General features: G+C 60.9%; 1 protein-coding gene across 2 annotated transcripts; it reads right to left on the bottom strand.

Annotated features, from left to right (window-relative positions):
• Positions 1-258: 258 nt before the first annotated feature.
• Dolpp1 (dolichyldiphosphatase 1) lies at positions 259-8,991 on the bottom strand. Of its 2 annotated transcripts, XM_048344614.1 has the most exons (8): positions 8,728-8,988; positions 5,385-5,485; positions 5,097-5,181; positions 4,914-5,013; positions 4,620-4,718; positions 4,016-4,144; positions 3,512-3,601; positions 259-1,477 (listed from the first exon to the last, which is right to left on the bottom strand). In XM_048344614.1, the coding sequence occupies exons 1-8, from the start codon at positions 8,801-8,803 to the stop codon at positions 1,441-1,443; spliced, it is 717 nt and encodes a 238-aa protein (XP_048200571.1). In that variant the 5' UTR covers positions 8,804-8,988; the 3' UTR covers positions 259-1,440. The 2 variants fall into 2 exon arrangements, with proteins under 2 accessions (XP_048200571.1, XP_048200579.1); XM_048344622.1 differs by lacking the exon at positions 4,016-4,144 and having other exon boundaries at positions 8,728-8,991.
• Positions 8,992-13,870: the final 4,879 nt, after the last annotated feature.

The raw sequence follows: 13,870 nt of genomic DNA, 5'->3' as shown, positions 1-13,870 counted from the left end.
GGAGCGGCAGCCGTCCGCGCGGAGACCCGGAGGCCCAGGACAAGGGCTCTGGCCGAGCCGGGCCCTGGGCGGAGGGGCCTGGGCGAGGCCAAGCGGGCCCTGGTGGGAAATGTCACAAGAGGCCGTTCACGCCCCCGCTTCGGGGTCTGGGGGGGACCTGGAACCTCAGATGCCTCTGGTTTCGTGGTCCGAAGCCTGTCCCTGCCCTCGGGGTCATGTCTCCCAGTTTCCCAGCCTCTGCTCATGAGTCCAGGCCGCCAGAGTTTAATATTTTATTTTAAAACAATAGTAAACAATTTCATTTAGTTTCCTTAAATCAAACCACCGCACTCTTGGCTCATCCATCCGCAGGGAGGGGGGGGGTGCGGCGGCGCCCCGCCTCCAGAGCCAGCCGGGCCCTGCCTGTCTGCCACAGCTTTGGACACGGCCTTTACCAAAGGAGAAAGTAAAGCACCACGACATTGTGCTTCAGCAGCAGATTGCGGACCTCCGGGGGAGAGCGGGGCCTGCTTCACCTCTGGAAGCTTCCACGAGTCTGGAAGCATCTCCAACAAGTGGGACAGAGCGACTGACAGACAGTCCCCTCGGAAGAGCCCTTCCCCAGGCTGGGTGTGGGGCTCCAGCCGGTGGGGCGGCCGGGAAAGAGGACACGGTCACAGCACACGGGGGGGGGGGGGGGGGAGCCCCAACTCCGGGTTCCTTTGCGATTTGTTCGAGGAGGGATAAAGACGGCTGCTACTGGATGGCCGGCAGACAAAAGGAGCTGTAAACGCTTGGGCGCGGCGCACCCACATGTGCAGGCTCTTTTGTCACGCGGGACGCGGGAGCGGGGAGCGGAGAAAGCCCTTGTGTCGGGGGGAGGGGGGGCGATGGCAGCAGCCGCCAGGCGCGTGCTCGCTGGGCCATCCCCGCACACGGAAACACTGGCTGGCGAGGCTCTGGAATGGCGACGGGGGCGGGGAGGGCGCGCGGCTCCGCTTCTCCCGGCCCACGGGGAGGCTGGGGGCCCGGCTCGGGGCTCGGGGCTGCGAGCTGACTGAACCCCACTGCAGGAAACGCTCTCCCAGCCCCTTCCCCCCAAGCCCCAAAATAAATAGTGTGTACTTTCCACCTGGAATCCCTGGCCGGAGCCCCGAGGCGCGGCCCCCTCCGCTACCCCGCGCGGCGCCCGGGCCCGGGGCGCGCTCCGCCCAGCGAGCGGCCGGCGGCGGCGGGGCGGGGTCTGGGCCCCACGGCCCGGGCAGCAGGCCCTCCCAGGGTCCTGGCCGAGGGGCTAGCTCGGCCCTTTGGTCCACCTTGTCCATTAAAATTAAAATAAGGAGAAAAGAAAAGGCTCCACTTGGTGACTTGGGTCAGTAGAGGTCTCTGTTCGTCCCTCCGTCCGCCATCCTGTCCGCCCTGCAGGCGCCACGCGGGCCACGCGGGCCACGCGGGCCGCCGTCACTGCAGCTTGGCCCCCAGCTTGCGCTGCCGGTTCCTGCGGGATGGGGCCGGGTCAGCACGGAGACACTGGCGTCCCGAGGCCCGCCGCTCCCCGGGACAGGGCGGAGGCGTGAGCCAGCTGCTCCGGGTCCCTCTAGGATCGGGAGCTGGAGAGGGCCAGGCCGCTCCCCATCACCACCGCAGCGTCCCAACCTGGACGCCCCGGGAGGAGGGAGGCGGGAAGTTCCTCCGGCCAAGGCCTTCCCGCAGGGCCGCTGGCTTGATGCCACCACAGGCCCGGGAACCTGCGGGCAGCGGGCTTCATCCCCCCAGTGTTCTGTCGTTTTGTGTGTGTAGCGCTGGTACTGGGTTTAAACTCAGGGCCTTGATGCTGTCCCTTAGCTCTTTCACTCAAGGCTGGTGCTCTACCACTTGAGTCACAGCGCCATTTCTGGCTTTTATTGGTTCATTGGTGATGAGTCTCATGGAGGGCTGAGGTGGCTTTGAACCAACATCCTCAGAGCCCAGTCTCCTAAGTACATAGGGTTGTAGGTATGAGCCACCGGCACCAGGCCTTTTCTTTTTTTGGGGGGAGGGGAAGGGGCAGGGAGCACTAGAGATTGAACTTGGGGGCCTCCACTATTTGAGCCATACCCCTAATTGTGTGTGTGTGTGTGTGTGTGTGTGTGTGTGTGTGTGTTGCCAGTCCTGGGACTGAACTATGGGCCTGGGCGCTGTCCCTGAGCTTCTGTGCTCAAGGCTAGCCCTCTACTACTTGAGCCACAGCTCCACTTCTGGCTTTTTGTGGTTAATTACAAATAAAAGTCTCACAGACTTTCCTGCCTGGGCTGGCTTTGAACAGCGATGCTCAGATCTCAGCTTTCCGAGTAGCTGTGATTACAGGCGTGAGCCGCTGGTCCCTGGCACTCCTAATCTTTTTGTTTGTAGTTCGGTGTTCAGGTAGGGTCTTGCACTAATTTTGCCAGCGCCAGCTTTTGACCACCACTTCCTATCTCTGCTTCCTGACTAGCCAGGATTACAGGCATGAACCACTGTATCTGGCCTACTATCCCTCTTTCCTAGAGGGGCTGACCAGGGCACAGGAAGGAAAATGGGGCTTGTCTAGGGTCCCATTAAAATCTAGAGACCTAAGTAGGGCCCACAAGGAAGGCCCCAGCCCTGCCCCTGGCTTCCCTGCTGAGGTCAGTTCCTCTGCCAGGAGCCGTCCCCGCCAGCCCCACCCCAACAGGCCTGCCCCATCCCGCCACGCTGACGACCCACTCGCTGGCACGCCTCTGTGCTGTGCCTGGCCGGGCTCACGTGGGCTCACGCGGGCCAGCCTTGCTCCTCATGGCCCCCTGCTGCCAGAGCACCTGAGAATGGCACCCTGGCTGTCTCCCCCCATTCCCGGCCCTGCACGCTGCCTGACACAGCAGGTGTGTGCCGAGTCAGGTAAACAAAGGCAGGTGGCAGGCAGCCAGCCAGGCGGGCCAGGCTAGGGGGAGAGCTCCAGGGCTGGCTGGGGTTTCCTCCTCTAATGGGATTGCCCTGTCCTAACCCTCAAATCCCCTTTCCGCGTGGATCCGGGCTTTACCCTTAAGCTGGTTAGGGTAATTTGGACCTTGAGGTACTGCTAACACATTCCCTAGGTGCTGGACGGCCCACCTGGTCCACGCACCCCGCCCTAGGCTCCTCTGGAGCCTGGGGGGAGGGGCAGCCCATCCAGAACACACGGGGAGCCGAGTCAGGGGAGCCGAGTCAGGAGGCCGCACAGACTGGCTGTGCCCGGGCTTGCTGGGCAAGTGCAGGCTGGTCCCAGCCAGTGCCTCGGCTTACCCAGCTCCTGGAAGTGCTGGGCCCAGCAGCCCCGTGTCCTGAGAACCCCAGCTCGCTGGTCCTGGGCTGTGGGGGTTCAGTGTGCCTAGCCCCCACCCCCACCCCCCCCACCTGAAAGACCTCAGGCCGGGACATCCCTTCTCACAGCTTCAGTTCACTCATCTGTAAAATGGGGGCCCCAGAACTCAACGAGGCAAGACCAGAAAAGTAACCCAGTGGGGACCGCGGGGACCCCTTCTGTTCCTTAACTCACCTGGCTTCTGCCCGGGTTACTGTGTACTCAAACCAGAGAACGTTGGGAATGAGGCTCGTGTCCCGGATGAGGAAGAACTCGGAGACAGGCCTGGGGAAGAGACACCAGAAAGCCCTGAGCCTGCCACCACCAAGCCAGATGCCCGCCAGGTCTCGAGGCCCACACCACACTCACCCCACGGCCTGGCCTGAGACCCCAGAGCCACTGAGAAACCCAGCTGTGTCACCATGTCACCTCAGGCGGGGACGCTGCCCACAGCCCGGCGGGACTGTGGCTGCTTCGTAAGTCCCTGAGAAGCTAGGCAATGGCAAAGGTTGGCACTCTGGCTTCTGGGCTTGGAGAAAGTCCCCCCGAGTCCCTGCAGCAAGCCCCTCGGGGAGGGAGAAGCCAGGCGGGCAGGGCCTACGGCCTCCTGCCACCACAGGGCCCTCCTGCCACCGGCTGTGCCCACAGGAGCCAGCAGGCCCCAGGGCCGCGGGGGTGGGAGGGCCGGGAGCCAGTTACCAGGCTGCTATCCTGGGGAACAGCGGGGTGAGGACTTCCTGGGTGAAGACAAACCAGGCGATGGCCATGAGGCTTCCAGCGATGCCCCCGTAGAGCACCTGGCTCCAGGTGTGGTACAGCAGGTAGACCCTGGGCCAAGGCCAGAAGGGAAGTGTGGGTGAGAGCCAGCCAGGGGTGGGCCTGCACGCTCCCCACGTCGAGGGCGGCTCCCCGGTGCGGAGCCACGTGCCCACAGGACCGGCTCCCGGGACACAGCCTCCACGCCACTTCTGCCGGGACACGGGATGTGCACCCCAACAATGGCTCCTCAGCTCTACATGTGCTAGCTTGACGGGGAGCTGGCTGCCTCGTGTCCAGACTTGGATCTCTGACTTTGTCTCTGAGAGACTCCTCTAGGAAGCTGGGCACAAATGGCCGATCCCCGGGGCTGTCTCGCTAAGTGGGCTAGAAGGGCCAACTAGAGCCTCGCCCCTGCAAACTGGAGGCCTGGGGCCCCTTTTCCAGCCCTGCCCCGCAGGCGCTGGGACCAGGGTTCGGTGGGGTCCGAGGCCCAAGGGCCCGGCAGGGCCCCTGCGCGTGGAGCGGGCCCCTGCGCCCGCCGTACCTGCTGTAGGAGACCAGAAAGGCCGCAGTGAGGAGCCCCAGCGAGAGCACGTGCCTCCACAGCAAGTCCAGGAACCGGGCGTTATTCGTTTGGTGCATTCTGGGAAGACAGGCCCATCAGACAGCCTTAGCCCTGGGCCTGGGGTCCGATGGAGCCTTATGCTGCAGTGCAGCCCCTCCCACCGGGGGCGGAGCCCAGCCGGGACCCTCCCACCGAAGGGCGGAGCCCGGCCCGGCCCCTCCCACCCGAGGGCGGAGCCCAGCCCGGGCCGCCACCGCGGAGGCCGAAGCTCACCTTAAGTACAGGAAAAGGAAGGAATAGACAGAGAAGAACCACATGAACTGGGAATGGCTGGAGGGCATCCCGTACTTGGTGCCCACTGCTGTGTGGGGGGCTGGGGGAGAGAAGAGACCAGAGCATCACGGGAGGACAGGGACCTCCCGGCCCGGCCCCGGCCTGGGGGACCCCGGGCCCTACCTCCACAGGGTCGAGGCTCCTGAATGACGTTCTTGATCAGCCAGTTGACCCCTTCGTTCACCGCCAGGCCCCCGAGGAATGAGATCTGTCAGGGGAAGGCCTGCAGGTCAGCTGGGCCTCTTGGGCACCAGTGGCCGGAGCCACGCTGGACCTCCCAGGCCAGCCAGTGACCATCAGACCGTCCGCACAGCTCCAGACAGACAGATGGAGGCAGAGGGGGAAAGAAGGCAAAGCATACGCAGGCTGGGCAGGGTGGGAGCGGAGGGAGTGGGGGGGGGCGGGACTCACTGTGTGCAGCTCCCGCTTGAATATGATGAGGGTCACGAAGCCAGTGATGACAAAAACAGGGCTGAGGCTCAGGTAGGCAAGGAGGTGTCCAGAGAGATCTCCTGCAAGGAGGCAGGAGGAGCACTGAGCACAGGCATCGGAGGGGCCAGCCCCTGCGGGTCACCTGGGGCCTAGACCAGAGAGAGGCCCCCACAGAGCCAGAGCCATGGGTGCCCAGTGACCAGAGGAGCCATGCGCATGAGTTCGGAGCAGGGGCCCCCATGCGTCCCCGTCACAGGAGGAAGGAGCCGAGGCCCGGCAGGAGAGCCAGGAAGAGGTGGGGCCTGGCCCCACTCGCTGGGACCAGAGGCAGGTGGTGACTGACTGCCCAGGGGGCCACCCGGCATGCACCAGGGAGCCTCGCGACCACACGGCCACCTAGGGGCTGTCCTGCTGGACTCAGAGACTCCGGAGAAGTCTGCCACTGTCTGGACACCACCCAGTTTGGTCCACAGGAAAGACTGACTGAGCCAAGTCCAACATGGCTGCCTGCCACAGGGAACATCTACCGCTCCTCCATCTGCAAGACTTTGCAACCTAGAGCGTGCCTGGCTTTTACACCCCCAACAAGGCTGGATGGAGGAGGCCGGGGAGGACAGGGCAAGGCCATCCTACCACGTGAAACATGTCTGGTTTTGTGGTACTCTGAAGTCAAGGGGCACAGGGCTGCCAACAGGGACTCAGACAAGCACTTCATCTCCCTGGGCTTCAGTGTGCACGCTCTCTCTCTTTCTCTCTCTCTCACACACACGCGGGCCACGGTGGCCTGAGCCTGTGACATGGTCTCTTGCCCCCGGGACACTTCTATGCCAGGACTGAGGCAGGTGCCAGCGTGGGAGATGGTCCACGCCAGCCTGGCCTCACGCCAGCAACAGGGAGGTGAGCACAGAGGGCGGAGCACGGAACCCCGGCCTGCAGAGAGGGTGCACCCGCCCACCTCACCCAGCCCGCCCGCCCCCAGGGGCACTGACTCGTGTGGCCTTAGGGAGAAGGGCAGCGCTGGGGCTGCCACAGCCCCCATACGTAGCAGAGTCCCTTCCTTTTGTTGCGACGGGGGTCTTACTATGTAGGCCACGCTGGCCTCGAACTTGTGCGCCTCCGGTCTCAGTCTCCCCAGTGTGTGATTCTGGAACTGCCCCCCCCCACCCCGACCAGTTCTAGTTCCTTCCCTTTTCTGCCCGTGGGATTCCCCATCCACGTCCTGCCAGCCCTGGGGACTGCAGGAGGGCAGGCGGACGCCACTCTGGTCATCCTGTAGACGACCCCAAGGCCCCTGCCTCGCCACGCCCCCCTCCCCCCCCCCCCCGCCCCCCGTGGGACGCGGCTCCCCGGCTGGCCTGCTTCCCTAACACCCTCTGCGCCAGTTCCAAGTGGAGAGTGCTCGGCGCCCTGAACACACTGTCCTCTGCCCTACTTCTGGGCGCTGGCACGCACTGCTTCCCCGCCTGGGACGCTGCGGGGCGAGCTCAGCAAACGCAAGCTGGGTGAAGTGCCCGCGCCGCTACAGTGGCCACGGAAAGCCTGGGCCCCCCGCAGTCAGCTAACAGGCCGTGTCTGTTCCATGCTCTACACTGAAGGCCGCAGGAGGGGGGGCGGCCATTTCTCTCTACATCCACCCCAGCAAGCCCAGTGAGACCAGGGGTATGGGAAGTGCGGGGGTCTCAGATGCATCTCCAGGGACTGGCCGGGTGCCCCTCATCCCAGCCTGTGTGCACCGCACTGCTCCCAGCAGTGTGGCTTGCAAAGCTTCCAGCCCTTCACGAAGCTAAGGCCAGAGAGAGAAGATGCCGAGGCCTTAACCAAGTCCCTCCCCGCTCCCTCCCCCCCGCCCCATGTTTTTTGGTGCCACAACTCAGGGCCTAGGTGTTGTCCCTTAGCTTTTTCCACTCAAGGCTGGCCCTCTACCACTTGAGCCACAGCTTCTGGGTTTTCCAGTGGTTAGCTGGAGACAAGAGTTGTATAGACTTTCCTCTTTGGGCTGGCTTTGCATCCCCATTCTAAGGTGTCAGCCTCCTGAGTAGCTAGGACTTGGACTGTGCTTAATGAGCCCTAGCTGAATGAGTGAAGGAATAGCAGGCAGGCGGGCAGGCGGGCAAGTGGGTAGGGCCCAGCTCTTGGCAGGACTGGCCCACCCCAGCATAACCCACGACAGCCAGAGTCAAAGTTCTCTGGCAGGCAGCCCTGGATCCCTCGGCGCGGCCTTGCTTTCCCAGTCTCTGCCCAAGGCAGCAGTGAGAGAGCATCAGGAGTCCCCGAGCGCCCTGCACACACCCTACTCAGAAGAGCTCTGGGAAGGTGGGCAACAACAGCTCCAGGAATGTTTGTTTTGCTGCTGGTACTGCGTGCTGCCCTTTAGCTTTTTAGACCAGGACGGGTGCTCTACCACCTGAACCACAGCCCCACTTAGATCCCTCTCTCTTTTGGTGGTTAATTAGAAGTGTCTCCCAGTGTCTCCCAGACTTTCCCGTTCAGGCTGGCTTTTGCAATGGCAATCCTCGGGTTACTGACGCGAGCCACCGCATGCAGCCCTAACAGCAGGTATTTATTGGTGTTTACTTGGTGCTAGGCCCTGCACCCAGGACTCCTGAGGCCTGCTATCATCGGATTGCCACACCGTGGAAGAAGAGAGGCGCTGTGTTAGTGCCACTTCTGCGGGAGGCCTCGGCTCCCCACGACTCTAGCTGACCGCCCCGAAACCCTCGCTAATGGATACTCCGGCTGGCGCTTCAAGAGGCGTGTCCGATGGGAGCTCTGGAAGTCGCGATCCCGGGGGCCGCCAGGCTCCGGGGCGGGCGCGCTGGGCTGCGCCGCTCAGGGCGTGGCACCCCGACACGAGCCGGCCCGGCCCCGGCTCGCGCAGCCCCTGCACCGGGGACCCCGGGGTCCCGAGGAAGCCCGGCGCCGAGGGAGGCCTCCGCGGGCTCGGGGAGGGCGGGGCCGAAGGGCCGAGGGCCAGGCTCGGGATCGTTTCCCCGCGCCCCCCACCCCCCGCTCCTCCACCCCGACACACCCCAGCCCCAGCCCAGCCCACCCGGGACCCCCCCCCCACCCCCGACCCCGGGGGAGCGCCCCCCGGCCGCGCAGCCGCAAAGCGCGCCAGCCATGGCTCGCAATTTCGCCCAGCTCATCGCCACCCGACTGCGCCTGCGCGGCGCGCGCCGGCCGAGCCCCTCTAAGGCTCACGGTTTGACAGTTCCCACCCCGGTCCCTCGGCGCCCCCTCCGCGGGCCGGCGCGGCCGGGGAGCCCGGGGCCGGGGGGAGCTCCCCCGGGAGGAAGTCCTCCGAATCCGGGCCGCCTTTTACCTGCAGGATATTCGACGTGGGTGAGGGTCACCGGCCGCCATGAAGCGGGGAGCGAGCACTGTCCGTCCGCTGCCATCTTACCCGGAGACCGGGCTTCTCTGAGCAGCCAATGGGGAGCAAGGGGGGCGGTGGTCCTGACCTATCACGCCGGGGAGGCGCCACGCGCCCAATTAGAGGCCGATACAGGTAGTGGCGCAGCCATTCAGCGTGCAGCCCGTGGGGCTGGCGCGAACAACCAATCAGAGAGGAAGAACGCTCGGAGCCTGCGAGCCGGCCCACGTAGCACCCAATCCGGAGCGAGCGCAGATAGCTGCCTGGCCAATCAGGAAGAGGGAGGGTTCCAGCCCCGAATCGAAAGCAGAACAGCCAACCAGAAGGTGCTTCTGGCGTCAAGAGTGGGCAGGGCGAGCCAATCGGGCGCTAGCATGAGGGGCGTGTTGTGCTTTGGTGGGAGCTTTGGTTCGCGCGGCTCTGCGAGCCGGAGACCCAGGGACACCGCTGGACACCGCCGAGTCGGAACTGACCTACTTTCAGCCATGACTAAACAGGCTAAAGACCCAGTACGACTTTACAGAGAGCAGACTGCCTTTTGGGTCACAAAGTGCTCGGGGCGAAAGGGACTTCCTGGGGAGGAGAGGGGGGTACACTAGACCTTAAACACTTGACAAGATGGAAGTTTTTTTGCTTTGTTTTGTTGTTGGTCGGGGGGCTTGAACTGGGGGCCTGGGTACTGTCCCTCGTAGGGTCCACCCCCGGGGAGGGCTCCATGCAGACGCCTGTTGAAGTCTGCACCCAGTACCTGAGTTACCTCGGTAACTGGCACACCTGGAGGCAGTTACCTCCCCCTTCTCTGAGGTCACATCCAATCCACCTGGCCACATCTCCCGCCCTTCCCCATATAATCCGGCTCTCTTTCCTTTTCTCTTACTCTTTTTCTCTCTTTTGTCCCCTCTGCCTCTCCACGCCTCCATCTTAAGTGGGTTGGCAGTTTGCCCCCCCCCCCCCCCCAGTAAACTCCTTTCTGCCTGAACCATGTGGCAGGTTTCCTTTCTGCTGGAGCTTAAGCTCATTTTCTCAAGGCTGGTGCTCTACCACTTTGAGCCACAGCTCCATTTTGTTGTTTTTTTGAGTCACTTATTGGAAATAAGAGTCTCACGGGGGGGGGGGGGGGGGCTGGAATATGGCCTAGTGGTAAAGTGCTTGCCTCGTGTACATGAAGCCCTGGGTTCGATTCCTCAGCACCACATATATAGAAAAAAGCCGGAAATGGCGCTGTGGCTCAAGTGGTAAAGTGCTAGCCTTGAGCAAAGAGAAGCCAGGGACAGGGCTCAGGCCCTGAGTTCAAGCCCCAGGACTGGCAACAAAAAACAAAACAAAGAGTCTCACGGGGACTTTTTTTTTTTGCTGGAGCGGGCTTAAAACTACGGCCCAGCCTGGGAATATGGCCTAGTGGTAGAGTGCTTGCCTCATATACATGAAGCCCTGGGTTCAATTCCCCAGCACCACATATATAGAAAAAAGCCGGAAGTGGTGTTGTGGCTCAAGTGGCAGAGTGCTAGCCTTGAGCAAAAGGAAGCCAGGGACAGTGCTCAGGCCCTGAGTCCAAGGCCCAGGACTGGCCAAAAACAAAACAAACAACCCCCCCACCCTCACCCCCCAAAAAGCTGGAAGTAGTAGAGCACCAGCTCAAATGATAGAGCACTAACCAGCTCAGGGTCAGCTCTCAAGCCCCACTACCAGCATCAAAAAGGACAAGAAAGGCCGGGCTCCACTTGCTCACACCTGTGGTCCCAGCAACTCAGGAGGCTGAGATGAGGGTGGTGGTTTGAAGCCAGCCCGGGAAGGAAAGTTTGAGAGACTCTTATCTCCAATTAACCATCAGGAAAATGGAAGTGGTGCTGTGGCTTCAAATGGTAGAGCACTAGCCTTGAGCAAAAGAGCTCAGGGACAGCACCCAGGCCCAGAGTTCAGGCCCCATGACTGACAGAGAGGGGGAGAGGGAGGAAGGGAGGGAGAGAGGAACAAGGAAATAGAAGATTCTCAGGTCCCCCTGAGACCCAATTTGACCCAGTGGGGATGGGAGCCTTGGGTATTTTTCTGTTCCCTGGGACTTCCATAGAGGTGGCTTGCACCTGCACCTGGAACAGCCCAGGCTAGATTACTGGCACTCGTGCTTGTGGGTGGAGGGACGGGACCGGAATTGCTTGAGTGGGCAGGGGACTTGGAATCCACCAGTGTGCCAAGTCAGCTCAGTTCACTCAGCTTCCCGCCCACCCTTGGGTCCCGGTCCTCTGGTTCCAGCCTTGGCCCTCAGCAGCCTGGGGTGCTGCCACTGTTAGCAGGTGAGAAACAGGAGGTGTGAGGAGTGGGTGGTGAGCTTGCTAGAATAGAAGAGCTTCCCTGGGCTAGGTAAGCCTCGCTTGTCCGTGCGGCCCTACCCCTCCCAAGCAGGCCCGGGGCAGGGGGACAATCCCCAAGTCAGGCTTATCAGACCCCAGGGTACTTTGCCCCCCCCCCCCAGAACAGTTGAGGAACTACAGGGTGGGGTACTTCTAGTGTATAGAACAGCTTAAGCCAGAAAGAAAAAGGGGAGGGGCTGGGGATATGGCCTAGTGGTAGAGTGCTTGCCTCGTATACATGAGGCCCTGGGTTCAATTCCCCAGCACCACATATACAGAAAATGGCCAGAAGTGGCGCTGTGCCTCGAGTGGCAGAGTGCTAGCCTTGAGCAAAAGGAAGCCAGGGACAGTGCTCAGGCCCTGAGTTCAAGGCCCAGGACTGGCCAAAAAAAAAAGAAAAGAAAAGAAAGAAAAAGGAGAGTAAGGCACCAGGGAAAGGGGAAAGGGGGAGAGCAACCAAGCTGCCCAAGGGAGAAAAGGAAAAGGATGAGTGATTGGGTTTGGGGTGTGTGTGTGTGTGTGTGTGTGTGTGTGTGTGTGTGTGTGTGTGTGTGCACCTGGAATCCTGGCTACATGGGAGGCAGAGATAAAAATGAGGATCCACATTCAAGACTCAGGACATAAGGTTAGAGGAACCCCATCTCAACTAATACGCTGGACATGGTGGCACACTTGTGGTCCTGTGGTGTAAGAGGCATTGAAGCTGGCTGGCCCCAGACCAAAAAAAAAATCAAGACCGTATGAAAAACAGCTCTAAGTGAAAAGGGCAGAGGCAATTGGCTCAGCAGTAGAGCACCTGCCTGGCAAGCATGAGGCCCCGAGTTCAAACCTTGGTATAGAAAAAAAATAAAACGGGGGCTGGGAATGTGGCCTAGCGGTAGAGTGCTCACCTTACATACATGAAGCCCTGGATTCGATTCCTCAGTACCACATACATAGAAAAAAGCCAGAAGGGGCACTGTGGCTCAAGTGGCAGAGTGCTAGCCTTGAGCAAAAAGAAGCCAGGGACAGTGCTCAGGCCCTGAGTCCAAGCCCCAGCACTGACAATAAACAAACAAACAAAAACACTTAGTCCGGAAGAATGGACTCTGTCTGCAATCTCAGCACTTGGAGGTAGAGGTAGGAAGGTTTTCGGTAGGAAGGTTTTCGGTAGGAGGATAGCCTGGGCTACATGGCTGAATTATAGAGAGACACTGTCAATAAATGTGTATCAAATTACATATGTATATTTTTATACATACATTCATGCAGAAAGTCCCAGGAATTGAATGTAAGTAGCTTGATGCAGTTTGACAAACGAAATGTGCTAAGCAACCCCCAGATAAAGCCAGGACCCAGAGCACTCCACACCCCAATGCCCCCACACCAAAGACTTCTGCCAACATCCATTACGCATGCCTGGAGTTTGCACCAACTACAGACAGAAGCTAATAGCACTGGGCCTGTGAATTATGCTGAGCACTGTCCGTGCTATGGTCTTTGGGTGAAATTAGTCTCTCATAGCTGCATCATTTCTTGGTACGAACATGCCACCATTTAGTTCCCATGCTGCTCTTGGAGGTCCCTTGGGGAGGGACAGCGCTACTGGCTATGGCCACCAACTTGCATGTGGACTGCACTGTCCTTCCTACACAGGCCAAACCCGGGGTGCCCAGAGATGCTTTGCTTTTCCTTATTTCATGGTGCCATTCCTGGTGTTTCAACTCAAGGCCTGGGCGCTGTCCCTGTGTTTTCATGCTCAAGTCTAGCTCTCTACCACTTGTGCAACAGTTCCACTTCTGGCTTTTTGGTTGTTTGCTAGAGATAAGAGTCTCATGGACTTTCCTGACCTGCCTGGCTTCAAACTTCAGTCTTCAGATCTCAGCCTTCTGAGTAGCTAGGATGACAGGTGTGAGCCACCAGAATGTGGCCTGCCGGCCTGTCTGCCTTCCTCTCTCTGCAAGTTTGGCTCTGTTGATAAAGCCCAAGCCAATGAGCAAAGTGTTAGGTAGTACTGAGGCCAGAAGTGGAGCTGTGGCCCAAGTAGTAGAGTAATAGCGTGTGTGTGTGTGTGTGTGTGTGTGTGTGTGTGTGTGTGTGTGTGTGTTTAATTGAAATCAGAGTCTCATGGACTTACCTGCCTAGGCTGGCTTTCAACCTTAATCCTCAGATCTCAGCCTGAGAAGCTGGGATCGCAGGCGTGAGCCACCCGGCACCCAGCTTCTCCCTATATATTTGTGGTGCTGGGTTTTGAACTCAGGGCCTTGAACCTGCTAAGCAGACAGTCCGCCTCGAGCCACACGCCGCCATGTTTCGCTTTGGTTTATTTCCAGTCGGGCGTTGCTCTCTTGCCTGGGCCGTCTCCCCGGCAGTGCCCGCCACTGGGATGACTGGATTTCTGAAGGGGTTACGCCCAGAAAGCACGGCCCGCCCTGCGAGGGCAGAGGTGAGGGCCACTGGGCCCAGCTGTGCGGGTGGCACCGAGCCCAGGGTTAGGCACCTGGCTGGCCCGTGGCTCGGAACCTCGCGCTGCTGGCTGCCTCTTCCCACAGAGCAACAGATGGCTTCACAGGCCCCTGGAGCCCCGCCCCTCCCAGTCCTCCGCCCAGAGCATCTCACCATGCTGCCTGTGGACAAAGCCCTCCTTCCTTCCCCCAGCCTGCTGCCCGGGGGGAGGGGTGGGCCCCGCCCTCCCGGGCCAAAGGTGCGTTCTTTCGGGGAAGGCTAGAGCTTGGGTGGCCTCCAGGATGAGAACCTGGCTAGCT

Source organism: Perognathus longimembris, chromosome 1 (assembly GCF_023159225.1).
Source record: "Perognathus longimembris pacificus isolate PPM17 chromosome 1, ASM2315922v1, whole genome shotgun sequence".
In the NCBI taxonomy this organism is placed as follows: domain Eukaryota; kingdom Metazoa; phylum Chordata; class Mammalia; order Rodentia; family Heteromyidae; genus Perognathus; species Perognathus longimembris.
Note: the sequence above shows the minus strand (reverse complement) of the source record. Positions and strands in the feature narration are given on the sequence as shown.

Coding starts and splice junctions, on each gene's coding strand:
- Dolpp1 (XM_048344614.1), bottom strand. CDS start 8,803: ATGGCAGCGGACGGACAGTGCTCGCTCCCCGCTTCATGGCGGCCGGTG. Junction 5,182..5,384: donor TCAAGCGGGAGCTGCACACA/GTGAGTCCCGCC, acceptor TTCCCCTGACAG/ATCTCATTCCTCGGGGGCCT. Junction 4,719..4,913: donor TTCCTTTTCCTGTACTTAAG/GTGAGCTTCGGC, acceptor CTGTCTTCCCAG/AATGCACCAAACGAATAACG.